The sequence below is a fragment of the Lepisosteus platostomus genome, chromosome 6 (assembly GCF_059453375.1).
Source record: "Lepisosteus platostomus isolate fLepPlt1 chromosome 6, fLepPlt1.hap1, whole genome shotgun sequence".
Taxonomy (NCBI): domain Eukaryota; kingdom Metazoa; phylum Chordata; class Actinopteri; order Semionotiformes; family Lepisosteidae; genus Lepisosteus; species Lepisosteus platostomus.
Window position 1 is genome coordinate 44,591,792 of NC_142616.1, and position 26,894 is coordinate 44,618,685.

General features: G+C 41.1%; 1 protein-coding gene across 4 annotated transcripts; it reads right to left on the reverse strand.

Moving 5' to 3' along the window:
* Window positions 1-3,475: 3,475 nt before the first annotated feature.
* dydc2 (DPY30 domain containing 2) lies at window positions 3,476-13,911 on the reverse strand. Of its 4 annotated transcripts, XR_015939597.1 has the most exons (8): window positions 13,801-13,911; window positions 13,373-13,533; window positions 8,088-8,210; window positions 6,363-6,476; window positions 5,151-5,318; window positions 4,833-5,000; window positions 4,446-4,516; window positions 3,476-3,618 (listed from the first exon to the last, which is right to left on the reverse strand). XR_015939597.1 is itself a non-coding variant. In XM_088636041.1 (7 exons), the coding sequence occupies exons 2-7, from the start codon at window positions 13,517-13,519 to the stop codon at window positions 3,592-3,594; spliced, it is 747 nt and encodes a 248-aa protein (XP_088492167.1). In that variant the 5' UTR covers window positions 13,520-13,533; window positions 13,801-13,911; the 3' UTR covers window positions 3,476-3,591. The 4 variants fall into 4 exon arrangements, 3 of the variants coding, with proteins under 3 accessions (XP_088492167.1, XP_088492168.1, XP_088492169.1); XM_088636041.1 differs by lacking the exon at window positions 4,446-4,516; XM_088636042.1 differs by lacking the exon at window positions 4,446-4,516 and having other exon boundaries at window positions 13,373-13,553; window positions 13,801-13,892.
* Between the last annotated feature and the right edge of the window lie 12,983 nt (window positions 13,912-26,894).

Genomic DNA, 26,894 nt, shown 5'->3' on the forward strand with positions numbered 1-26,894 from the left:
AGAAAAGCGCTATATAAGTGTAAGCAATTATTATTATTATTATTATTATTATTAGGAGGCCATGATTGGTAAAGACCAGTGGGAAATTTGTCCAGGACGCAGAGGTTTATATCTCATCCGAAGGACGGTGTCTTTTTACAGTATAGTGTCCCCATCTCTTTATGGGAGCATTAGGACCCACATAGACACAGGGTGAGCAGCCCCTGCTGGCCCCACTAACACCTTTTCCAGCAGCGATCTTAGTTTTTCCCAACAACCTCACACTTAACATCGGCAAAACAAAAGAGGTTATAGTGCACTTCAGGAGGCGCGGAGGACGTCACATACCCATCAATATTCACAGTGCTCCTGTCAAAACTGTCAGCACCTTCAGGTTCCTCGGCCTCCAGATCACTGAGAGGCTGAGCTGGTCAGAGAACACTGCTGCCATCTTCACTAAACCCACCAGCACCTTCACTTCCTGACACAGTTAAGGAAGTGGGGGATGAGCAAGACAGCACTCACCAATTTTTACTGTAATACCATTGCGAGTGTCCTGACCGGTGGTATTACGGTGTGATATGGTGGAGCCACAGTACAGGACAGAAAAACCATACAGAGCATTGTGAGGTCTGCGCAGAAAATCATAGGGACTGAGCTACCCTCCATTGATCGGATATTTCTTGACCGCTGCCACAACAGGGCTCGAGCTATACTTTGGGACGCAATTCACCCTGGCCATGATCTGTTTTCACCCCTGGGTTCTGGAAGGAGGTATCAGAACACTGACCAATAGATTCAAAAATAGTTTCTTGCCCCAAGCAGTCCGCATCATAAACAGCCCAAATTAGCACCTGCGCTTTAAGGTACTGCATTATTATGTCCTGTTGGCTGTATTCTAACGTCTGTTTGTCATTTGTGCCTATTTTTTTTCTCTAATGTTACCTGGTACAGCTGAATGAGTAAACATTTCAATACACTTGTTGTATATGGCAAATAAAGAAATCTTGAATCTTGAGGTCTCCTATCCAGGTACTGACCAGGCTCACACCTGCTGAGCTTCAGTGGGTTGCCAGTTGTGAGCTGCAGGATGATATGGCTGCTGATAGACCAAAAGGACCGCTGGACTAAGGTCTATAACTACCTCACACTCCTCCTGAGCACACACAATAATATGGCCACTTATAGCCACATGGGTGGATCATTATGTGCAAGTTGTCATTCAAGGGTATACTAAGAAAACAGTCCTTTTTGCGCTGCTGTGTACTGCTGTACAAGAAAGTCTTTGGAACAATGCACAGAAAGTGTAGGTATTGCTTGGTAAATAGTAAAAATTTTATTTAGCAAACTATACTTTAGGCCAGGGTTTACTTCTAAAGAACTTCTTGTGCTGCAGTACTCAGATAGAGAGGGAAGCTGGAGGGAGTACTTTTCCTGTTAAACTATTGGAATGCCTACTTTTATTAACAAAAATCTTACATTATGCATGTAGAAAAACGTACCACTGTATGTATAAAAAAGTACGTAGAAAAATGCACTACGTAGAAAAAACCCTATTCAAATTATGGTTAACAGGAGAGTATTGGGAGTGTCCTCATGTGTGGTATTATAGTGTGATTATGCAGCAGCTCGTTGTCTGACCAGAAGGCATTACAGGGGGTGATCAAGTCAGCCTTGTCCATTATTGGAGTACAGCTCCCCTTTACTGCGGACATTTTCACAACTCAAGTACAGTAGATAGCTGCGTCAGCATGAATAGGCTGCAAAGGAACAAGTAAAGGATAATATCATGCTGAAGAAGAGAAGAAAAGAAATACAACGTTTCGGCTGTGGAGCCAGACACCCAAAGAAGGCTCCACAGCCGAAACTTTGTATTTCTTTTCTCCACAGCTGAAATCTACCCCTACCATTGACTCGTTGCTGCTGCTGTTCTGTGTTTATGTTTATGGTGATTCCTTGTTGTCTTTGTAATGGAGCTTACATGCAAATAAGCATTTCATTGCACTTGTGCATATGACAAATAGACTGAACAGTCTTCAACTAAACAAGAGAAACAATTATTCAATGTAGATATGAGTATTAACTGTCTTTAGAGAGTACAACAGTTTATTCTAAAACTATAAGCATCACTGGCAGAATGTGCACAGATTTTAAAATATATGTATTTTATACATAGATATACAGTATGTATAGATATACATACATCTATAATAAAGATTTGACAGATATATGTATTTAATGTAAAATAAGTGATTCACTAATTGATTCATTTTGGGAATGCTGGAAAGTATGTACAGAGTGGGTACAATTAGAGAGCTGGCTATCCTCCACTCCACTCAATTTTAGTACCAAGTATGGAGGATTGGAAATCTTATTTACTGTATTAATTTAAGAACTATAAAAAGTTGGGCAGTGGAAAGATATAGAACAATACAATTTAAAAGTATATGGGGAGATATAAAACAAACTTTGGATGAAATTTGAATGTACGGATTAGTAAGGGGTAGAGGAAGTCAATAATTGTATTGTGGTTATTGTTGTGATTATTTTACTTTGTAGTAAGTTGTTATTTTTATAATGTATGTTTCTGTGTATTTTCTGATATTTATATTTGCAAATGTTTTTTCTCAATTATTTAAAATGATAAGAAACAATGTTTACAGTTTTGATACTGGAGGTGCTGACCATGTCTTTTGCAAGGCATTAACATGTTTACATATTGTGTGGAGACCAATAATTGTGGTCTGCAGGACCATTCTTTGTACAGACCTGGTAGCTAAGACCCTGATGTTTTCTGTGGGATCACTAATGAATACCCCACACATGGCCTAATGTTGTTATACAGTATCTAGTAATTGCCCGGGAGATGGTTGGATTATGATGCACAATTAATTTTCCTTCTGTTGACTGCTGTGGCCTAGGACTATCTAACATAAAGCCCCTGCCCTTACCAGATACTTGGGCAGATAACTTGGCTTAGACATTAGTCTATTCCGGAGAATCTTGACATTTAGAGGTTACAGTCCTTTGGTAACCATCTGCTATAATAGCACACTGGTGCAAGTCCTAGGCCATGGCTTGTAAGGTTCCAGAACAAACAGATAAGTAAGTGTACTTTGTAATTATGGGAGTGAATTTCCTCTATGTACTGTATGTGTGTACTTATATACACACATAAACATATTACTTTAAACAATGTATTACAATCTTTAATGTACTACCTGTGTTGCCCTGAACAATAGTGAAGAAGAAATAATCAAACACAAGGTTTTTCCAACCATGACAGCTACAAGCATGATTCCATTGATTTTCTTGAGGTAACCCTGAAAGAACATTGCCATCTCACTTTTTTAAATGACAGCAAATCAAAGTATAGCTTGGAAAAGAACATACCTAAAATAAAACTTGATTCGCAATTTTTAATCTTTTAAATTACTACAGATATTTTCACAAACAAACATAATGTGACACAAAGAATTATAGGAAAAGTGGGTCATTATTTGCTGTACATGTATGTTTAATCTTTTGTGGTATCGTGGAGATCTAAAGATTACTAAATATGAAGACAATGAAGACATTGTAGATTGCATCAATACGGCAATGCTTTATTCTTTATCTTTGTCCATCTTCAACTTTCTCCTAAAAGATAAAAAAAATAAATGTAATAGTTTTACAGCACAATTTCTTATGGTCTTGAGTAGCAGGATAGGTCTTTGGCTGGACAAAACTATCTGATGGAAAGTGTCAACTTGGAACTATAAAAAAACACAGATGTTATAGAACAAGGGTGGGGAGTACCAGTGCTAGAGGACTGAAATCCCAATATTTCTACAAGACTTCTTAGTCACCAGGTTAGACTTTAAAAAGAGCTGATTTAATTTCTTATCCATTAAATTAGCTTGGCTAGGTTTAATTTAGTAATATAGAACCAAGTTAGAACACAAAACAGAGAACATGTGATCTTTGAGGACTGGAACTGCTTATTTGTGCTACAAAGCTATTGTAACATAAACATTTACTTTTAAATGCCGCATATAGAAAATGTGAAAATGCAACAAAACCACTGTCCTTTTTAGCTCAGAGCCTACAGTTTCGGGGGCTCAGAACACTCTTCCACTGCCAGAAGCTTAAAGGATTTAAATTTGGAAGGGCTTAACCTCAGCCTATCTTCTATATAGAGGGGGATCAACTGTATATCTGTTCAGAAGTGACTACTTCACAGTAACAGAGTAATAATGTGTCCTTAAATTCAATGGGAAAATACTCTCTAACCATCCAGCCTTAAGAACCTCCCCCATAAAAAGCTGCAAGTTAATCCAGGCAACAATTATATTTTGAGTCATGGCAGACACAAAGTTGAGCTTCAGCACAATGTTGTTTTACTTATAGATTTTAAGTGGTCGCATTTTACCAGTTGAGTCAGCTGGTTTAGTCAGTTTATGTCCTCTGTTCTTACAGTGCCTTACTTTCCAAGTTTCTATTCTCTGCTGGTTCTGCCTCAGTGGGCTGCATGGGACTGGGTTTGCTGCATCTAATGCTGGAAATAACAAGCTGAGTCTCACCTGCAGTTCCTTGTGTTTTAATTGACAGAGCAGTGAGAAAAGAGATGGCATCATGCAAAGCACTGGGGCACCAGACCCAGATTAATGCAGTACAGGAAACAGAACAGCAGGTAGGACAAAATGGGTGCTATGCAAAGATCATCCACGGAAATAACTGAATGGACTACTTTTAGATAAGTCAAGCCAGTACTACCAAGAGCCATTGGATCAGATTTTTGCACAAGCCCAGAAATTGCCAAGCCCAAGCAGTTATTTCTAGAGCACTATTCAGTGGTGTAGCATTGCTGTCACCTCCTTTTCACCCAAATCCTCAGAAACCTCGTTTTGTGCTGCTTCGGCAGGGTCGTTCAGATCAGAGGAGGGAGATTCCTCCGTTTCCAAAGGCTGGCTCTCAGACTCTGCTGCAGATGCAGCTTCAACAGGTTGAGTAGGTTCAGCAGAATCAGATTTATTTCCTGCCTGATAAATGGTTGACATGTTGATTAAACAAAGTAGATTAAAAAAACATTTAGAGATCTTTAGCATTCCAGAGTAATGCTCATACTCTGAGTCGGGATCACACATAAAGACAAGCATCTTGTTAAAGCATTATAGATTTTGAACTGTTACCTTTTCTTCAGTGTGGTCCTCAGAGGTCACTTCTCCAGGTGTTCCCTGTGCCATTTCGGAGTGCCCCTCTGCCTCAAAGGAGTTCTCTGTTTTTACAGCCTCACTCTCTGGCTCCATTGGCTCTGCCTGAATGGACTGAGTGGAATCCACTGTGGCACTTTCAGACACCTGAGAGTATAAATCCCAAACTGAGTTACACAGCTGTTCTGCTTGTACTTACGGAACGGTATGAAAACGGCTAGCTGATCTTGACGCTGTCTGCTCTAATTTAAATGCGAGCAGGAAACGGACAATGGTAGCCATTGCATTATGTGAAGCATTGAGGGAGCTGTTGTTTATAAAACAAATGATAGATAACTGAGCAGGGAGGAGAGAATGGGGGTACTGTGGCTGCGATTATCCATGAACAGAAAGGGAAAAGGAAAACTAGAGTTTTTAGTTTTTGGAGTTTTTATTATTTAATGTCCTGATGAGGTATTAAATAATTGATTAAAACAAGTACTGAATTCTCCAGATCTGCACCTGCAGATCATCCTCTTCCAATGCCACTAGTAAACACTTACTTGGTAAATAAATATCACCAGTGCTTTATATGAACCACATGTTTTTCTTAAAAAATATCTTCCGAGTTACAGCTTTGCTTTAAGTCTGTGTTTTTTCATAACTGCACGTTTTCCATTTAAGGTGTGCAAAAATATGAAATCTAATAAAAAAGGTTGATCAAATACTGAAGCAAGATGTTTAATGATGCTTTTAGGGACCGAATGATATATAAATGTTATGAACGTATATTTCCTATGAATTATCTGATATAAAGAGTAGCTGATATAAGAAGATTATTTTTAGGTATTTAAAAAGATTTTTTCCCCCTCTTTAATAGCTTTCTCCCTCTAAGCTCGTAATTCTTGAACACCCTGTGGACATACTGTATCTATAAGATTAAAAACCCTGTAAGTCAGCATTAAAATACCACTTGTTTGTACTGAATGCTAGAGATGAGTATTTATCTTGCTATTATCTACCACAGGCTTGTGTGACACATAGTGCATCAGCATGCCATTATCTTTAACATCATAAAGATGTCTTTATCTTTTGCTGGTAGCCAAGCACATAAATAAATGGGCTACAAAAAGAAACAAGAATGGTTGCTACTGAGTAGGGTGTCCAGGCGTTCAGTGGAAGAAGACACACTATAAAGAATGCAGTACATACCCCTTGTTCAGCAATGCTCTCATCTCTTTCCTCCACAGACGGAAGATTAGGAGCTCCATATTTATCTGAGAGTGATGCTAATGTCTTATCTGGGGGTAAGACAGGTTCAGCGTCCTAAAAAAAGGAGCACTGTTAATTTAAAAAACAGTAATTTAACACTTTATTTAAAAAAAGGGTAAATCAATTGATAACACATTCCTGTTTGCTAGAACAACCTTGACCTTTATACAACAGGACTGCTTTACTGTGCAATTTCATTGCTCAAGGATGTAACAGCACTGTCCCATCTATTTGAACCCGCAACCATATTCCACACTGCTGCAGAGGCACTGGGCAAATTAACATGGGATTAAAGCCCAACAGCTTTAAGATGTTTGCACTTTGTCAAGTAGCGCAAAGATGTACTATAGCACTCACTGATATTTTTTTGCTTGTTCCTTGGCATGAAGCGAGAAAAGTAATAGGTGGCAGTCAACTAAAAAAACAGGCACAACTGTGCTTGGTGTTTTTAATGGCTTGGATCACCATTATTCATTTTGGTTTGCATGTGTATGCAATGTAGTCAATTACACTTCAGAAAAAGAAAATATACTGTATTAATGTACTTTGCAACACTGAAATTAATTTCATATTCTTACTGACAGACTATTATTAGCTGTTCACTATCCTGTTTATTTAGCCTTTTTTAAAGCTTATTGATAGTCCTAACATGCAAAGAAAATTCTTCAGCCTTGGTTTAATATTACTCATATAAGGGTGAGACATGTTCACTGGCATCCTTCCTCCTGGTTCTGAGATGGACACACAGAACATAAATGGGACAAGTGAAAGGTTTATTCCATGCTGAAAAGAGAAGAATGGAAACAAGGTTTCGGCTGTGAAACCTTCGGATGTGGACGTTATGTTGCCTTTCTTCTCTTTTCAGCATAGAATAAACATTTTACTTGTTCCTTTACAGTATAAGCATGCTGACGCAGCTACCTACTTCAACATAAATGGGTGCCATTATTTACAGGATAATTCCTGCCTCAAAGTGACAATAAAGATTATTTGGTTTAAGAATGGACAGTTTTTGCCTCCCTCATTGCTGTGGCTCATTTACTGAATGAACTTCAATTGCATATGTTTTATTCAGTCCTAAATTAAAATGTAAACAAAAGCTTTTCCCAGAAAACAAAACACTTTCCTGTCACAAGGACACTTTTATTTGCATTTCAGTGATACAAAGTTCTAATTCTGAACCTTGGATTATTTTGTGACGCACACAGAAAGGCCCTTCAGATAAAACAAACATCTGTCTTCCTTTAAGTCACAACTTTCACAGACAAAGGGAATAAGCACTTTAACTGCTACCAAATTCAGATTTGCTTTAAGCAACATGGGGAAAGTATCAATACTGAAATTTCAAACTTTTTTCAGAAACAGGACAATTTCAATTGCAGCTTTGCTAAGAATTTGTTGATTTAAAACAATGTAGATGAGAGGTAACAAGCAATGAGGAGCTTCTTTTTTGCAAATTAACAGCTATTGTAAGGCTACACAGCTACTTTTCCATCAGTCATTATGAAACAAACAAAAAAATCAACTGAAGGACCTTGAAAATCAAAGACTGCATGATAAGATCAATGCTAATGTTGCACATTGTGCAACGAGTGAACACGAGGAGAGGTGATTGTTATCTTTTCCGTCTAGCAAACGGAAGAGCCTGCCTTTCAGCACACCTACCTTCACTAACTCTCGCTCCGCTTGGCGGATCTTGTCCTCCTCCTCTTTCATCCTCTCCAGGAGTGCGGCCTCAGCCCTGGCCCGCTGCAACTCCTGCTCCAGCTGCAGCTGCTGTATTTTCCTCTGCCAAACACAAGCCGTTATCAAGAGGGTGCCTTTATTTCCCTACAAGCCCTTGTCAGATTTTACCATGGGTCTTCCAGTACAAGTAGAGACCTACTGCCTGACCATGCGCATGACGCACAGGGCCAGGGTGTGCTTAGGTGTACTCCATTTTGTGTTGGGTATTGTACTGCAGCTCTATCTTCACTGTGTCAAGGCTGCTTGTTTACAACTGCAGAGCTTCGTGAAAGTTCGTGATAAACAATATCATGCAGGGTAAAAGTTCCAGAGTTTCTTAGCAAGAAATGTGAGAATGCTGTATTTGCGCACAAACAGTTCCTGGGAAGAGGACGCCTCTTCACTCTTGTTAAACTCTTTTGCATATTTCTGTGGAGCAGAGAAGGGCAAATCCAGCCCTGGGGTTTCCACAACATTCTGGTTTTAATTCCATCTGTGATCTTAATTATTTAATTGAACTAATGTTTTAAAAGATATTTTTTTCTTCTTTAAGCAGTTGCTAATTAAAAAGTACTTGCATGATTCTGGCCCTGAAGGAATTAAATTGCTCATTCCTGCTGTAAAGCCCCTAGCATTGAAACACCCTAGTTCCTGTGCATCATTTTGAACCAAATATTTTTTTGAATGCCTGTAAATATGGCATGTAAATAAATTACTTCACATATTGATAGTTAACAAAAGGTCAATGTTTCCGTGTTAATAGGGAAAGTAGTATTACGTTTTTATCAGTCATTTTGCGTGCCAGTATAATTTTAATTTGACAGCTGTATTCCGAGTGCTCATTTTCATGAAGGCAGGACAGTTTTCTGAGACTTGACCAGGCCACTATTAGTACAGAACATCGGAGTGAACCAGATACGACTTCTTAACCGGCGACTTCTGCAGAACATCACATACTAATAGCCCAACAGGCTCAAACTGTATGGCTTCCTCCGGAAGGTTACTCATTTATCACAATAGCATGTTATTAAGAAATAACAAACACGAACAATTAATTTTAATAACACCTGGGGTGTGATCCGCGAAACACCGTCAGGAAAGCAACAGGAGTCTGGACTGTGATGACGCCATTAGCCTAAACCAGCTGATGTCAAACGTTTTAATAGGTTGCAACATTTCGTATATGTCGTTTTTTTACGTTTAGAATTTAAAATGACAAAGAACAACGGCATGCATACATTATTCTGACATCCCCACCGAACGAAGCTATACAAACTAATTATTGATGGGATATCACATTTAACAGTGAGAGGATTTGTCAGCCACAGCGCAGTGCACTTCGATCGCCCCCTACTGGAAACTGAGTGAACGCCACCTAAACTGCAGAACTTGGTAACCGATTTTCAAGGCAAAAAATACTAACTCAAAGTGGCAATCATCATTTATTAGCCTACTCTGTTTCCGATATGGGCTTGATCATATAAATAATATAATAATAAATAATCATATAAATGCGGCCTAGCTGGGGAGCAGTACAGTACTGTTAAATCTACCCCACCGGGTACCTGACTGCCGCAGAACTGAAAGAACGGGAAGCGGCTGACTGAGAGAACTAGTTTCTGCGCTGAAATTTAAAATAAAGTATCTGAAGGTTGTATGAAAGGTGACCTTCTACACATCAGGTGGCTCATGTTTTGCATGTAGTTTAGTTAATTGGAACAAGTAGGTTTATTCCATGCTGAAAAAAAAGAAGAAAGAAAACACAACGTTTCGGCCGTGGAGCCTTCAGGTGTTGAGTTAATTGAACAGGTACAGTGCACAAGCTTTTAAGATTAACTAAAAGCTACTTTACATCTTTAGTCGGAATATAGGAATATAAACACATATCACGAAATATCATAAGAAAAATGTTAAATAGATATTACAGGTGATAAAACAAATATTGTATCAAACTAGACGACTGTTATCAAGATCAATGACATCATATTATTAGTTATTAAAAGAGTCATCTCCTACTGTAAGTCCATCACGTACCGGCGCCGATCTAAAAAATCTCCTCTCACTACCGCACCTGGACCGCACTCCGCTTCCCCCTGCATCACCGAGACTGGCCAGATCAGCGCTACTCAACACCCGCTCCGTTAACAGCAAGGCTCTTCTTTTATGTGACATTATCAAAGAAAAACAACTGGACCTTCTGTGCTTAACCGAAACATGGCACAAACAAAACGATGGACTCCTGTTCAACCAACTAGTTCCTCCTGGATATGGTTTCTTTGACCTTCCGCGTCTTTCAGGCAGAGGCGGGGGCATCATTGTTATTTACAACCTTTTTTACAGTCTAAGTCCTATAGCTATACCTCCTCCCTCTTCTTTTGAGTGTCTTGTTTTAAATGTTTCTATCCCCCAATCTACTATTATTGCCACAGTTTACAGACCACCCAAACCCAGTGGAGTCTTCTTAGGTGAGTTTGCTGATTTTCTCTCATTCTTATCCCTTACATTTAAAAGGATCCTTATTCTAGGGGACTTTAATATACACATTGATTCAACCTCTTCCAGTCTGGCTAAAGACTTCCTTTCTCTTTTGGGATGCTTTGACCTTGCTCAGTTTGTTTGTACCCCTACACATAACAAAGGACACACCTTAGATCTAATTATTGCAAATGACTCCTTTGTCTCCCACTGCTCCCCCCTTGATCTAGGCCTCTCTGACCACTTAGCCATTCTCTTCAATCTGGAATTACCTGTTTCTAACACTTCCCCCTCACGCTCTGTAAATTTCCGCAACTGGCGATCAATTGATCACCCAAGGTTTGCAAATTCTGTTCTGTCCTCCTTATCCTGTTTCTCTTCCTCTGACCCTCTAGAGGACAAAATACAGTTACTTGACAATGCTCTTTTATCTACCCTCGACACCTTTGCTCCTTTAAAAACTCGAACCATCTCCTTCTCTCGCCCTGCCCCCTGGTACAATGACCATCTGCGTTTCATGAAGGCAGCCTCTCGCAAACTTGAGCGTAGGTGGCGTCTTTCCGGCCTAAATGTACATTATCAGGCCTGGAGAGATTACTTATCTGATTATAAGGTTACTATAGAGTCTGCTAGATCCACCTACTTCTCTCACATCATTGAAAATCACCAAAACAATCCCAGACATCTTTTCTCCACCATCAACAGACTGCTCAAGCCAAACTGCCCCACCACATTACCTGCCTCATCACAACTTTGCAACACATTCTTAGATTTCTTTAGTTCTAAGATTGACAACATCCGGCATCACATTCTCTCCACTACGGATATAATTTCCACACCTCCTCCCTCCTCATCCAACTTCTCTGGTTCCCGTCTCTCCAGCTTCTCTCTTCTTGACTCAGCATCCCTAAACAAACTAGTTACGCGCATGAAACCCACCACATCTATTTTAGATCCCATTCCCACCACTTTATTCCAGTCCTGTTTCTCTTCTCTCTGTCCCATTGTCCTCAATATAATACATGAATCCTTGAGCACCGGCATTGTACCAACGGTCCTCAAAACTGCTGCTATTACCCCAGTGCCAAAGAAGCCTAACATGGCTCTCGACAATCTTAACAACTTTCGCCCCATCTCCAACTTACCCTTTCTCTCTAAAATTCTAGAACGTGCTGTCACACTTCAGTTACATAACCACCTCATGACAAACAACCTTTTCGAACCCCTCCAATCTGGCTTCCGTCAACTTCACAGCACAGAAACCGCCCTAGTCAAAGTCACCAACGATCTCCTAATAGCTTCTGATTCTGGTTCTCTTTCCATACTCATCCTTCTTGATCTCAGTGCTGCCTTTGACACTGTTGACCATAACATCTTGCTTTCTCGTCTCGAGACTGTGTTTGGAGTCTCTGACACTGCCCTCAAATGGTTTAAGTCTTACCTCACTGATCGCTGTCACTTTGTCTCTCTCAATGGGTACAGGTCTGAAATTGGTCTTGTCAAGTCTGGTGTCCCTCAGGGCTCAATACTGGGCCCCTTGCTCTTCAGCATTTACATGTTCCCACTTGGTCAGCTTTTAAGATCACATGGCCTCAGCTTTCATTTTTATGCTGACGATACTCAAATATACATCCATACCAAACCCGACACTGATGTGGCTGTCTCTATTCTATCTAATTGCATCTCTGACATAAAAATTTGGATGACTCAAAACTTCCTTCATCTTAACTGTGACAAGACTGAAGTCATGCTTATTGGTACCCCCCATCAACTTCGTAAAGCCAGTCCTGTAACCCTGTCTGTAGATGGCTCTGTACTTGAGCTCCAATCAAAATTGAAAAACCTTGGGGTTATATTCGATTCTGGCTTAACATTCGACCCACATGTACAGCATACTGTCAAAACATCTTTTTTTCACCTTAGAAATATCGCAAGACTACGCCCTATGCTATCATTAACTGTGGCTGAAAAGCTGATCAACATATTTGTATTCTCTCGAATTGACTACTGCAATGCTCTGTTCCCTGGGGTATCTAAATCTACTCTGAACAAGCTGCAGTATGTCCAAAATTCAGCAGCCAGAATCCTGACCAGATCTAGTGCAAGTGTTCACATTACTCCTATCCTGGAGTCCTTGCACTGGCTTCCGGTCAAATTCCGCGTAGACTTTAAAATCCTCATGCTCACCTACAAGGCTTTACATGGCTTGGCACCTCAATACCTGTCTGAACTTTTATCGCCCTACTCCCCACCTCGCAACCTCCGCTCTTCAAATTCTGCCCTCCTTACTGTCCCCCAAGCCCGTCTACATTGTATGGGCGACAGGGCCTTCTCCTGCTATGCCCCCAAGCTCTGGAACTCCTTGCCCAAGGATATTAGAGAGTCACCTTCTCTAAACTCCTTCAAATCCAGACTCAAAACCCTCCTTTTCAGAAAAGCCTTTACTTAACTGCTTCCATTCTTCACCCCTCTGCTCTTCTTAATACCATCTTCCACGGTCTCCTCTATTGTTATTGTTGTATTGTTGTAATTATAATTGTGTCCTGTCTTGTGAAATTTTCTTATTTATTGTTGTAGTCTTCTTATTTATTATTGTCATCCTGTAAAGCGCTTTGAGAAGCCACCTTTAAAGGCGCTATATAAAATAAAGTTTATTATTATTATTATTACTATCAATCATGGCCAGAGCGAACAGTACTCTCTGCTGTAAAAAATAAAACAGACACAAGCAGGTCATGCCAAGACCGTACCATTTCCTGGTAGTCCAGGTTCTCCTTGTATTTATAGATCCAGTGAGCGAGGTACTCGATGGGGTCCATGGGTCGGAGCTCCGCCACCTCGGCCAGCCCCTCCACCAGGCACTTCCCCACGGACCTCTTCAGGTACTCCGTGTCCATCGCGCAGACCCGGGCTGCTGAGGAGAATCACAAGCTGTCGGAGCGGCACGGAGCTTGAGAATCCGAGCTTCAGTAACAACTACAATCGCCAGCTTAATAAAACGATCAAGAGGTTAACGGCATGAAACCGTCGACCCGACCCATACAGGCAGATAAAATCATAATGTTCTCAAATTTCACTTTTACGACAGCAATAATAAAACAATACGGTGTACTTAAGCATTGTTCATATTTTAAAAAGATTTTCTGTTATACTTTATAAATTCACAAAAATACTTAACCCCAGTTGTTGCTGTTTTTGGACACCAACAAGCAATCAGCGTCCGGAACTCTATTTAATCTCCATAGAAACAGTGCTACATCGTTTCATGCCCTCCGAAAACATCACCTACAAAGTGTGTTCCACACGCATGTCTCGTTTTACTTTTGATAAAAACGCCACACTTTGATTCTGGTTTATACATTAACTCACTCTTTTCATTTAAAATGACTGTATTTTCCCCACACTTTAAAGATTCATAACATAATTATGATTATGAACATAACGTTGTTGTAATGAAGTGTCATATATTAATGTAAATTAACGTTAATAACGTGGAACATTTGTGCTGTGGTTGGAATATAATACCATTTGCTGTTAATGACAACGTTAATGCGTACTAATACAAAATTCATTTTAGTAATCGATTCAGAATAAATAAGACTGATAACTGTGTTCTGTATTGAATAATTTATCTAGTATCCCAATCGTTCTCTAATCTCGTATCAAGTGTAAACACTATAGTAAACTGTAAACTAAATGGGAGCAAATCTAAAGTGAGTTGCAATGACATAGTATTTCATTACATTTACAACAAAAAGACTCCATGCATTTTAATACAATATACAATACACAACCCCCCTTCAAAATTCACTAAACCCAGTATACTGCTAACATTTTATTGGCAAATGCAATGTTAGGTGCAGGTAAACACGAGGAGACCCAGGGGTGGATAAAAGTAACGAATCAACTCGCTTAGCACTACTAATCTAATCTGTTTTTAGTGTTATCTTAGCTGGTGGGAACACACTTTGTATAACATGGAAAACAAACAAACAGCCATAGCCAGCAGCCATATCACCCTGCAACTCACAACTGGCAACCCACTGAAGCTAAGCAGGTGTGAGCCTGGTCAGTACCTGGATGGGAGACCTCCTGGGAAAAACTAAGGCTGCTGCTGGAAGAGGTGTTAGTGGGGCCAGCGGGGGGCGCTCACCCTGCGGTCCATGTGGGTCCTAATGCCCCAGTATAGTGACGGGGACACTATACTGTAAAACAGGCGCCGTCCTTCGGATGAGACGTAAAACCGAGGTCCTGACTCTCTGTGGTCATTAAAAATCCCAGGGCGCTTCTCGAAAAGAGTAGGGGTGTAACCCCGGTGTCCTGGCCAAATTTCCAATTGGCCCTTACTGATCCTCCTAATAATCCCCCTCTATGAATTGGCTACATTACTCTGCTCTCCTCCCCACTGATAGCTGATGTGTGGTGAGCGTTCTGGCGCACTATGGCTGCCGTCGCATCATCCAGGTGGATGCTGCACATTGGTGGTGGTGGAGGGGAGTCCCCATTACCTGTAAAGCGCTTTGAGTGGAGTGTCCAGAAAAGCGCTATATAAGTGTAAGCAATTATTAATTATTATTATTAAACAAAAACAGAACTAAACAGAGCAAAACAATATTAGTCCTGCAAGTTAGGCTCACATTCATACTTTTGGAATCTCCTTTTTTGTAAGGATTTTGGGCTAAGGGTCAGGATTATTCCTGAAGATTATACTGTACCTTTCAGTGCAGATGCCTTGAGCTACTGATAAAAAAATGAAAGCATGCCTTAATATTTAGGGTTTACAATACAGCTGTATGCTATCGGGTCAGTGTTAGAATCTGAAAGTGTGGGCAAGAGTTGTTGGCTCCACCATATATTGATACAAAGGTCGGGCACATAGCAGCTGAGCCTGCAGCGGCCACAGTGTCCTTCTGTTTGTGATGTCTGGCCATGTCCAGCCAAGTCAAACTGGACTGGTCTGGACACACCACTTTGAACACAAACAGATCGATTCCTCCCCTGTACTCATACGGCATCACCACATTCCATTATTATATTACCTGAGGCTTTTATCCAAAGCAATTTACATTCAGACCCATTTATATAGCTGGACGTTTTACTGAAGCAGTCTTGAGTGAAGTGCCTTGCTTAAGGAAACAATAGCACAAGTTGAAAACCAAATACTGATACATTATATTGAACATAATATGTGTGTACCGATAATGAGAAAATAAGACATTTTCTTTCATGTTAAGTTTGAAATATTTTTTAGGAAATAACACTCAATGTTATAAATGTAACTGGCTTAACCTGCTTAAACTTGCATCCTGGAATATTTGTATGAGATTGCAACTTTCCTAATGTTTCCTAATTTTGAAAAAAAAAAAGCGTGAGTTTCAACTGATTTGGGCCATTTAGATAGATAGATACTTTATTGATCCCGTGAGGGAAATTGCAGTGCAACAGCAGCTTAACTCAGACAACACAGACACAGTGTAATGAATGATACAATAATAGTAATATAAAACATACAATAAAATCAGTAGAAGAGTTACTCGCAGTCCAGAACACAAAAGAACAGAACAAACCAGAACAGAAAGTCATATTGCACAATATGACTATAAATAAATATAAATGTATTGCACAGGTCCCTGGCATATATTGCACAAAAACGTTTTTAAAACGGGAAAAGAAACAGAACAGATGTATCAGTTTACTGCTCAGTCCAGAAACAGGTCACTGTCAATGTTGCCTCTGCCCAGACGCAAGGTGGATGCATTGTACAGTCTTATGGCAGAAGGCAAGAATGACCCCCTGTAGCGCTCCCTGTCGCACCGTGGATGGATCAGTCTACTGCTGAACATGCTCTTTATTTCTACAAGCCTGTCATAGAGGGGATGGGAGACATTGTCCATGATGGCCTCTAGTTTGGACACCATTCTCCTCTCAGCCACTACCTCCAGGGGGTCCAGGCCAGACAGAGCTTGCTCTCCTGATGAGCTTATTCAGCCTGTTAGAATCCACTGCTCTAATCCCAGAGCCCCAGCATACCACCGCGTAGAAAATGGCGCTTGCACCACCGACTGATAGAACAGATGTAGCATTTTACTACACACATTGAAGGATCTGAGTCACCTCAAGAAGTAAAGTCAGCTCTGACCCTTCTTGTAAATGGCCTCGATGTTCTTAGACCATTCCAGTCTATCGTCGATGTGCACTCCCAGGTACTTGTACAAGTCCACCATCTCCATGCCACTCCCATGGATGTAAACAGGAGTAGGTTGGACCCTCTTCCTCCTGAAGTCTATCACCCACTCCTTAGTCTTTGCTATATTCAATTGCAGGTGGTTCTCCCCACACCACTCCACAAAGCTGCTCACCAGTCCTCTGTACTCGTCCTCCTGCCCACCCTTGAAACATCCCACAATTGCAGAGTCATCTAAGAACTTCTGCAGGTGGCATGACTTTGAGTTGTATTTAAAGTCCAAGGTATAGAGGTTGAAGAGGAACGGAGAAAGAACCGTCCCCTGAGGAGCCCCTGTGTTACTTACTACCTGTTCAGACACACAGTTCTGAAGTCTCACAGACTGTGGTCTGCCTGTCAGGTAGTCAGTAAATGTCAGTAAATTTAAATGTGAAGCCAAAGACAACAAGCTAATTACAGGACCTTTGATGAGTTGGAGAGATCTAAAATGATATACTGGAATATGAACATGAAAGTTTATCAGAAATAGAAATTTGAGTGTCACAATGCATAAACTGAAAACTGGATACAAATTGATGTATTGTAAGTGCTCCTGAATTATCTGTCCTGACACCTAGTGGTATTTAGCTGCATAAACACTTACTTTATGTCTGATAGATACAAACAGTATATTTAAACATAAATGTAAAACACCAGATAGCACAGTGGCGCAATGGTTAGCATTGCAGCCTCACATTACTGAGGCCCCTGGTTCAGTTCTGGACCTGGGGTGCTATCTGAGTGGAGATTGTATGTTCTCCCCGTGTTCATGTGGGTTTCCTGCAGGTGCTCTGGTTTCCTCCTGCAGTCCACAGACATACTGTTATGTTACTTGGCTTCTGGGAAAACTGTCCCTGGTGTGTTGGTATTTGTATCTGTGAGTGCCTTCTGCTGGGCTGGTGTCCTATACAGTGTGTACCCTGCCTTGCACCCATTGCTTGCCAGCATAGGCTCCAGCTCTCCCGTGCCCTGTACTGGACCAAGTGGTTAGAAAATGGATGGATGGATGTATTATACTACTGGTGGGGGGTGGGATCAGCTGACTAAAAAGGCCTTTACAACTTAAATTCCTACTGCTGCCTGCCTGAATCTGTGAAACACGATGGGAACTTAACACTTAATATCTTTCAGCATGGCCATATAGTCGTAGGTCCTTGGTGTGGTATGGTGGTGTTAGCCTGGTTTTTTCAAACCCAGTGAGAGACAAGATCAGATATAAAGTATACCCAACTGTAGTTCAGAATGTACTTGTGTCATAGTTTGATCATTCTGAGCCCCGAAACATCTCTATAGTGCCAGGATGCCAGTCTCAAAAATCACTCCTCTCCTTTTAAGTACAGGGTTGCAGGAGAGCCACCATGCTGCCCCTTCTGTATTCATTTTAACCTCAAATTATCCCCACTTGTTTCAGTCTGATATCAAGAGTCAGTCAAATTGTGTCCATCAGATACAGACATTGCTTCGGAGTTTCGGCACCAGTGTCTGCAGAGCCTATGGGCAGGTTTTCTACATGTGACTTTAAATCCTTGTTCCTGTTCTGTAAGGAACCCCACCTTGTTGCAGAATTACACTGGAGTTAATATACCTCTGTGGTCACAACAGCAGTCTTGATACTGGGAGATTCCAAGTTCAGACACTGGCTCTGCCACTGACCCTGACTTGTCGCCCTGAGTGTGTTTTGAACCACTTTGTGTTCAGATCATCAAATGGGACATAAATCCAAGATGGTGTTGTAACTAGTTGCTGATGCATTGGTCACCACCTAGTCCGTGTAAAGAGCTCAGCTCGCTTACTATTGCACTCAGAATATGGCGTCTTTCGATAAACGCGGTGTCCCTTTCCGTTTTATTTTTAGGTGCTTCAAGTTCTCAGTGAAATCCAAGATTCCCTGCTTTTGTGGTGTGGATCCGTAGCCGGCCAGCTGGAGAGGAATGTGCTGAGAGAAGATTCCAGGAGATCCCCCGCCCGACAGCAGCTGCAGCGTTCCACAGTGCCAGAAGGTGAAACTGGATCTCGGGCCTGGGGTATGAAGGGTATCACTGATACGGGCTCAGGGACCCAGGAATTCTGTGGGAACTTCATGAGGAAAGTCCAAATAGCCTTTAGACCATTTTTGCTCTGGTAGCAGGGACTGGATTTACTTACCAGATGAAAACTGTACTGTACTGTACTATTCCATCACTGTGTTTTATTTTCCTAGGGATTTCTTTTAGTTTGTCTTCTTCCTTTAGTAAAAAGTGGTTCCAGACAGAAGGACAGCATTCATTCCACCCTGTTTCTTCTGTAGGTCACTGCTCTCTTCCAACAGGATTCATGAAGTTGTTTATATTGTCAGGGAACACTCTGCGCACAGCTCTGCATTGACCTTTGGTTTCGAGATAATTGATCTGTGTAGTCCTAACTGAGCCTGTTGGCACATACTCTGTTATTTTTTAGGCAGATTATTTCATGAACCTATGGACTGTGATTTTTCTAACCTCTGTTCAAACTAGTCTTTTCTTGAAATGAAACTAGGGGACCCCAGCAGATGACATGCAGCCTGGCACAATCAGGGTAATGGGGTGGAAAGGGGAGGAAAGAAGGCAGGGTCTGGGGGAACTACAGTAGCATAGTGTTTCGAAGGGAGACGTCTTGACTTTGTCATGACTATCTCAGGATTTGTATAAAGAGAAAGAGCAAGCTGTTAGCTCTTTACAGTCTTATCAAATGAAAAAGAGATGTCCTTCTACATACAGTAGCTAGTACAAATCTGGCTTTTCGCCAGCTGGAATATACATGAGTATTGGTGTATCTCAAGTTCTAACTGTGTGCACAGAACGGGGGCAGTTTTTAATTCCACCCCAGTCATTGATGGACAGCGTGCAAACTGTTGCTATTGTCTGTGGTACGGACTTTGCATACAGTATCAGGAAAATGCTGGGCAATGTAAGAAGAAAGCACATGAGTTCAGATCTGGAGCCGTCTGAGTAGGAGAGCACGGAGTCATACTGTATCACTGCTTGCTATTTAAAGGTGACCACGATGCCAAAGCTGAGTGTTTTGAACAGTGTGGCTCACTCGCTTGGCACCTGCAGCAGATGGGCTTCAATTTCAAACACGCTTCAGGCTGGGTTCCAGGTTCCAGCTGTGAACATGATTTCAGTTCCCGAAGATGCAGGGTCTGCCAGATCGGCCCCCTCATTTTGGATTGCTCTTCTGTTTTTTAACAAACAGCAATGGGGAGTGTCAGGAGCAGTCGGCCAATCACGGGCTGGGACTCCCATCCCGCCTACAATGTGGAAAGCTTTTTAACAGCTACTGGCTGCTTCTGAGCACACCCACCTCTGTCCCATCAGCGTAACAGACACAGAAAAGGGAAGCAGGCTGCAAACTCATTAATGTTTACCAAAGGATGTGTTGAGGAATGCAATGAACAGTAATGTCAGGCACAGCAAATCACACATCAGAGAAACACTGCCACGCCTTGCTCTGTGTCTTCTGCAGGGTGCTGCAGTACAGAAGTTGCAGAGAGCTGCCCTAAGGTTCTTTTGATGGAGTCAAAAGGCATGCTGGAACAGTAACGGGAATGTAAACCTTTTTTTAATAACAGCTGCTGTCAGGATTTGTCTCAATTGTCTTACTTCTTAAAGTATAATGGGGGCAAAAGAAGGTGTGGCAGCTTCCACCATCAGCAAATTAATCCTTGGAGATTTCACAGAAGCACAACGGACACCAACAATGTGCTGTTGGTGTAAAATGTAAAATAGTTTTGACATTTATAAAAAAAAACAGGAGGAGAACTTGCAAACTCCACAAGAAAAGTGACCCGAGCCAGAATCAAATCCACAAGTCCAAGAGTTATAAAGCAGCAGCATTAGCTGCCACACTACCATGATAGAGGATTACAGATTGACAGTTTTTATTCATGCCTTACATTTTTAATTTAATTAAATAATTAATTAACGCCTCCAGGAATTTTAAAATACTAAGAGAATAGCAACACAAATGACAAAATGTGCATGACTTCATAGAAATCTAGTGCTGTTCCTATTCAGAGAATCCTAAGTCAGCATTACAGTATTTTAATTGTTTGTGCCATACAGTATCATCTGGAAGTCTGCTGATTGGTCTTAATTTCATTGTGAGAAAATGACTGGAGTATATGGGCGTCACAGTGGCACAGTGGCTAGCATTGCTGCCTCGTAGGCCCTAGGTTCAGTTTAAGACCTGGGGTTCTTTCTGTGTGGAGTTTGCATGTTCTCCCCGTTTTCCCATGGATTCCTGTCCAAAGACACACTGGTAGGTTAATTGGCTTCCGGTAAAAAATTGTCCTGGCTTGTGTGGGTGCCTGTGTCTGTGTATGCCCCGCGATGGACTGGTGTCCTGTTCAGGGTGTACCCCGCCCTGTGCCCATTACTTGCTGGGATAGACTCTGTTTCCCTCAAGACCCTGAATTGAATGAAGCAGGTAGAAAATGGATGAATGGTTTGCAGTATGATGATATTTAGAGTGCCCATAAGATACTGTAGTAAAAGCACATAATGCATATAGCACACATGAGAGGTTAGATGAGCAGCAGCAGGTTGTCGTAAAGCTCAGCCGGTCTCCGGTCCTGCAATCCTGCAGCTGCCTCCACCTGGCGTGACCATGATCCGGCCCACCTCCACTGAACCGCTGAGGCTGGAGTACGGCAGGTGTGGACAGGTTGTTTCACACGTGAACATGCACTGTCTCCGGCAAAGAGTGACCTTGAACCCAAAGGGCAAGCGTTTACAGCCTCCGGTATCCAGACGGCATGCATCCTTGATCTAGTTATCTAATCTTGTTTGGTCAAGTTTGGGGCAGCTTCAGAATTCTTTACTATTTTACAGAACTGATTACAGTTTAAAGAATTGTTTAAATAAGCGATTTACTGTTCTCCTACCATGATGATGTCACCAGTGATGTCATATGTTTTATTGTAGACATTGCAAGGGGGAAAGAGAAATTCTGGGATCTCCTTGTAACCTACAGATTATTATGAATGCTTAATTTTTTGGTGAATTTCAAATTTCTGGCACAGAAATGGCACAGAGTGTTGGAGCTTGTCTCTCTCACCATAAGGGATCTCCAGCTGATCTGGGTCTAGTTTTGTAACCACCAAGACATACTTTGAGTGAGGTGTTATGCCAGTAGCACAAACTGAAGTTCAATTTAGTGGGAGTAAAATGGAACATAGGGTATAGGGTATACACTACAGCTAAAGATATATAGTTAGTTGTAGTTAGTAATTTGTATAATTTTTATATTTTATGAGGTGTATTCTTTGTAGTAATTGTATACATTCTTGAATTATTATTTATTCTAAGAAAATACACTACAGGTAGTAATGGACAGAGAGCTGGGCACAATATAGTATAGGTTGGGAATAGTGCAAACAAAAATTAAGAAATTAGGTAATTGGTGTATGAGATAGATACATGCATATTGAAAAAATAAAGTTAAATATACAAGCAGTTGTCCAACTTAAACAGCTTAATAGCCATGGCAATAAAGGATAACTTGGCAGAATTGCTCTTAAATCTGCATAGTCTAAATCAACAACCTGATGAAGGAGCTCAGATTCACTGTGCAAGGGGTGGAATTGATAGTCAATAATTATTGGCCTTCTGCACTATTTGTTTGGTATAAATGGCTGCCACCAATAACGTGGTACCTGCACTATCCTGTTCAGTCTGTTTAATTGTGTGTATTCAGGTTACTAAACCAGGTTCCTGCAATGAATGCTAGAACAGAATTAATAAAAGTTTTACAGAATAAGGTCATTGTAGTACAAACATTAAAAGAGCAGAGTTTTCTCAAGAAGAACAATCGCTGTTGGCTCCTCTTACACACAGTATCGCATCTCTGTTTTCCTCAAAGGTTAGCTTGTAATCAACAGTTAAGCCAGGATATTTGTAACTAATAACAATTTCAATTTCTTACTCCTCATTAACTGTTGGTTTTGCAATTGCCTTTTGCTTTCCATAATCAAAGATCATATCTTTGGTTTTCTGCATTAAGATCAAGGAAGGAGTTGTTATGTCATTCAAAAAAATAATCCGCTACAGGCTCTTGATCTTGATCAGTGTCTGCAATTTAGAGGACACTGAGAACGTCATCAGCAAATCTAATGATGTGTCTGTCCTCAAAAGGGCTTCTACAGCTGTCTGTGTGAATAATGTACAGGAGTTGGGATAGCATACAGCCCTGGGGAGACCACTGGAAGACCACAGCTGCTTTGATATAAAACTGTTTACTCTCACTTTGTGATCAGTTGGTCAAAAGTTTAAAATCCAACATACAATATTAAAATCTAGATTACAATTTGGGATATAGTAGACTGGGGTCTGGTACAGTATATTCTGAGGTACACTACAGAATGGGGCATGGTTCAGTACTGTATATTCTGGACTACAGCACAGCCCAGGGTGTGGTGCAGAACAGAGTAACGGTACAGTACAAACTGGGGGTACAGCACCTACTGCGGGTGTGATACGATACAGATTTGGGGTATAGTACAAACCTGGGTGTGGAGCAGTACACACGGAGGTACAGTACAAACTAGTGTGGTGTGTGGAGAGAATGGATCAGTGGAAACAATATAGCTGTCAGGATAGAGGGAGAGAACTGTTTGAAACTCTATACCCAATGGCCAGACACTTGGGTGGCTTTTAAAAAAGTTACAAAATTGTATTTTTTGCTCCCAAGTTAAATTCACTCTTCATTTTCTAAAACCCATTGTGAACCTCTGCATTTGAAATTAAATTGACTTATACAAGGTAGAAAAAGAAAACACGGTAAATGAATGGAAGCAAAGCTGGAGTAGGTACCATGGAGGATAACTGGCCCTGGAGCCTGAGAGTTGTCCTATTTGCCAGTGACGTGACAAGTCCCCTAAAATGACAGTTGAGAAGTCATTTTGAGAAGTTGAGAAGAAACAAGTGCCAGTGGCTGTTTTACCTAGCTGAAGAATGTATAACCAGAGATCTTCTGCTCTGGCCAGCCTGCTCTGACCCCTTACAGGGAGCAGAATGACAGCCACCCACTCCTGAGGAAAGGTTCGACACTGTACTATTCCATGTCGCCAAATCTTTAATTGTCAAGGCTGCTGTCCTACTCATTTAACACTCTACAATGGTTCACATTCCTGTGTGCTTTCTGATTCCCCACTCTGGGTTCTGTTAGCATTGTCACCTCAAGCTTCCATAACTGACATCACACAGAAGGGGATTAGGCCTTGCATCATTAATTAGTTCCCATAAAAGTAAGAACTCTCATTTTACAGAAATTCATTTTCCTTCAAACTTACCAGTATTGATTCATCCATTTATCCATTTTCTAACCACCTCATCCACTTCAGAGTCGCAGGGGAACTGGAGATTATCCTGGTAACGGCCGTTAGGCAAGATACACCCAGGTTGGTATCTGCGTCAGCATGCGTAGGCTGCAAAGGAACAAGTAATAGGTTTATTCCATGCTGAAAAGAGAAGAAATAAAAAACACAACGTTTTGGCCGCAGAGCATTCTTCACTCACACCTGAAGAATTACAAGGACACAATTTGGGATCTTTGTTTAAAATTGAGTGACAGTAGAATGTTTGATTACGAGTGAAGAGAAGAAAGGTTGGTCATTTTGGAGCAAACATACTGTATATGCAACAGGCTATGTGGGCTGTTGTGTTGGGCAGAGCATTTCAGGATCATAGTGTCTGTCCAATTCAAGTTACCTGTGCTATGGCTCTCGGTCACAATTTTAAATGGCGTGCTTCCCATATTTGTAAACATTTCACAATACATTAATCCCCAATGAACCAAAGCAGGAAACTGAGATGCAAGTAATGATACTGTATTTCATTCTGGGCGTGAGATAGTTGGGATGGGGCAGAATTTCAATTCAAGCAGTCATGAGAATATTTTAATGAACGGCAAGTCTAGTTGCTTTGAATTTTTTGTCTTAGATGTTTTTATTTGAAAGTTCAACCATAACTGGAAAGCTGGTCTTTAACTTGTTTCCTGTTAGTACTATGAGATCTCTCCCTTCATGCTATGGTGTGTTATAGCCTACAGTAGGTCCTGCATGTCATATAAGGCTGACCTTGTCTGCCATGGTCAGATGTTGGCATGTTTGAAGCTCGGATACAGTTGTCCTCCTCTTTCCCAGTCAGAATGATCTTGCTGAAGAAGAAGAAGTAAATCTTATTTGTCTCATTCCTGCCCCTCCCTATAATTTAGGTACCAGAAGTGCTGTTCTAAATATCGATGCAATTCTCATTTTATCTGTTGTTTGTAACTTGTGGATGACATGAATTGTATTCCTTGGTGACACTAAAAAGAGTGCAGGAGCCCACTTCAGGTGATCTGATCGATTGTTTCTAAACCCTTATTTTCTTTCTCAACAAACTTACAGCTATACTGTATCTTAGTATTTATCATGCCTTAGCAATTAGACGTATTTGTGAAACCCTACCCCATGGAAAGCTACTGCTCTTGTTTATACTAAATCCAGCTTTTGAACTCTGTACAGGAGAGGAATGTTATATAATATGTAACTCCAATTCTCCTGTTTTGTCAGTGAAGTGCACTGCAGAAATCTGGGCAATTCTGTATGAAGATACAAAACACAGAGGATCTAGTGAGGTTTTCGACAGACCTCTCAAGGCAAGCTTCTGCGTGAGGCCCTACCTACGTTATGAGACTAGCGATGCAGCCCAATACAGATGTGTATACATCTGCTTCCTTTCCTGCTTGGTTTATTTTGTCACAGCATGGAGTGTGTCAGTGACAAAGCTGCTCCATTCATACATTTTCTACCTGCTTTATCCGATACAGGAGTGCAGAGCAGCTGGAGACTGTCCCAGCAAGCAGTGGGCACTAGGCAGAGTAGACCCTGTATTGGGACACCAGTACATCGCAGGGAACACACTGACACAAGCACACACACTCACATCAGGGCCAGTTTTCCCAGAAGCCAGTTAACCTACCAGTATGTCACTGGAATGTGCAGTGGGAGGAAACTGAGACATCTGGAGGAAACCTGAGGAGAACATGCAAACTCCATGCAGAAAACACTACAGGAAATGAACCCAGGGCAGTGAGACAACAGCACCACCATGCTGTCTGCCCCAGTGCTGCACTGGTGTATTAAGAAGCCTTTGGATTGCCTAAATTCTAGTATTCCTCAAACTTGGTCAGCCTGCACTGTTCTGGGGTGTTAAGCCGGAAATGTTGTGCAGTTGGCTAAGGAAATCCTCAAGAAGCAGGACTACCATGTAGAGTCTGGCAGCATGTTTTGCCTGGAGTTTTTATTATACTGTAAATGTCATTTACAGACAAGGAATGCAGTAGTGTGAATTGACCTATCTTTGGAGGACTTTATTTTATATTTATACTGTAGATACTGTAATTCAAAATCATTATTATTACTACATGAATGCTAATAACTGTTTGTTATGAGGTTATCTTTGAATATTTAATATGGTACAATGCTATACTGTGAATGTTAACTTAGTTAACTTAGTTTTACTGCATGGTCCTTTCCTTTCACTGTGTCTTGATAGGCTTTTTGCAATGTATGTGGAAAATAGGAAAGTACATCTGTCAGAACTGCAAAAAAATGATTCAGTTGGCTAATATGGATTCCATTCTCCATAAGGTCGACCTAAAGCGTTGGATTTTTTTTTAAAGTACACTCGGCATTTTCCTGAATAACAGGGAGTGAGTGCCCAGAGCCTTCCTCTCTGGAGTGCACAATCAGAGTCTGGAAAACGTGTCCCAGCACGAGGGGGGGGGATGTGTGCAGGAACAAACTCAGTCTTTAAAGCCTGCAAAGATTCAGTCTTATAGCCGAGTTAAATTTCTGCAGCTGATCCGTGAGAGATCAGGAGCAAAGCTCGTGGAAACACAGATAAAGCTATGTAAATGGTAGAGCTATAAAGTATTCAAAAATGCTATGGAAAATTGAGACCCCCCTCGCTTGTTGTGCTGAATGGTCTGACCCACTAGTTCACATGACATGTGGGGTTGTTGCTCTTAGCCATATATAGGAGCAT

Excerpts from the sequence above, each read along its gene's own strand:
- dydc2 (XM_088636041.1), bottom strand. The coding sequence starts at position 13,519 with ATGGACACGGAGTACCTGAAGAGGTCCGTGGGGAAGTGCCTGGTGGAG. Across the intron at positions 8,211-13,372 it reads ACCTGGACTACCAGGAAATG|AGGAAAATACAGCAGCTGCA; the intron begins GTACGGTCTTGG and ends TGTGTTTGGCAG. Across the intron at positions 6,477-8,087 it reads CGGAGCGAGAGTTAGTGAAG|GACGCTGAACCTGTCTTACC; the intron begins GTAGGTGTGCTG and ends TCCTTTTTTTAG.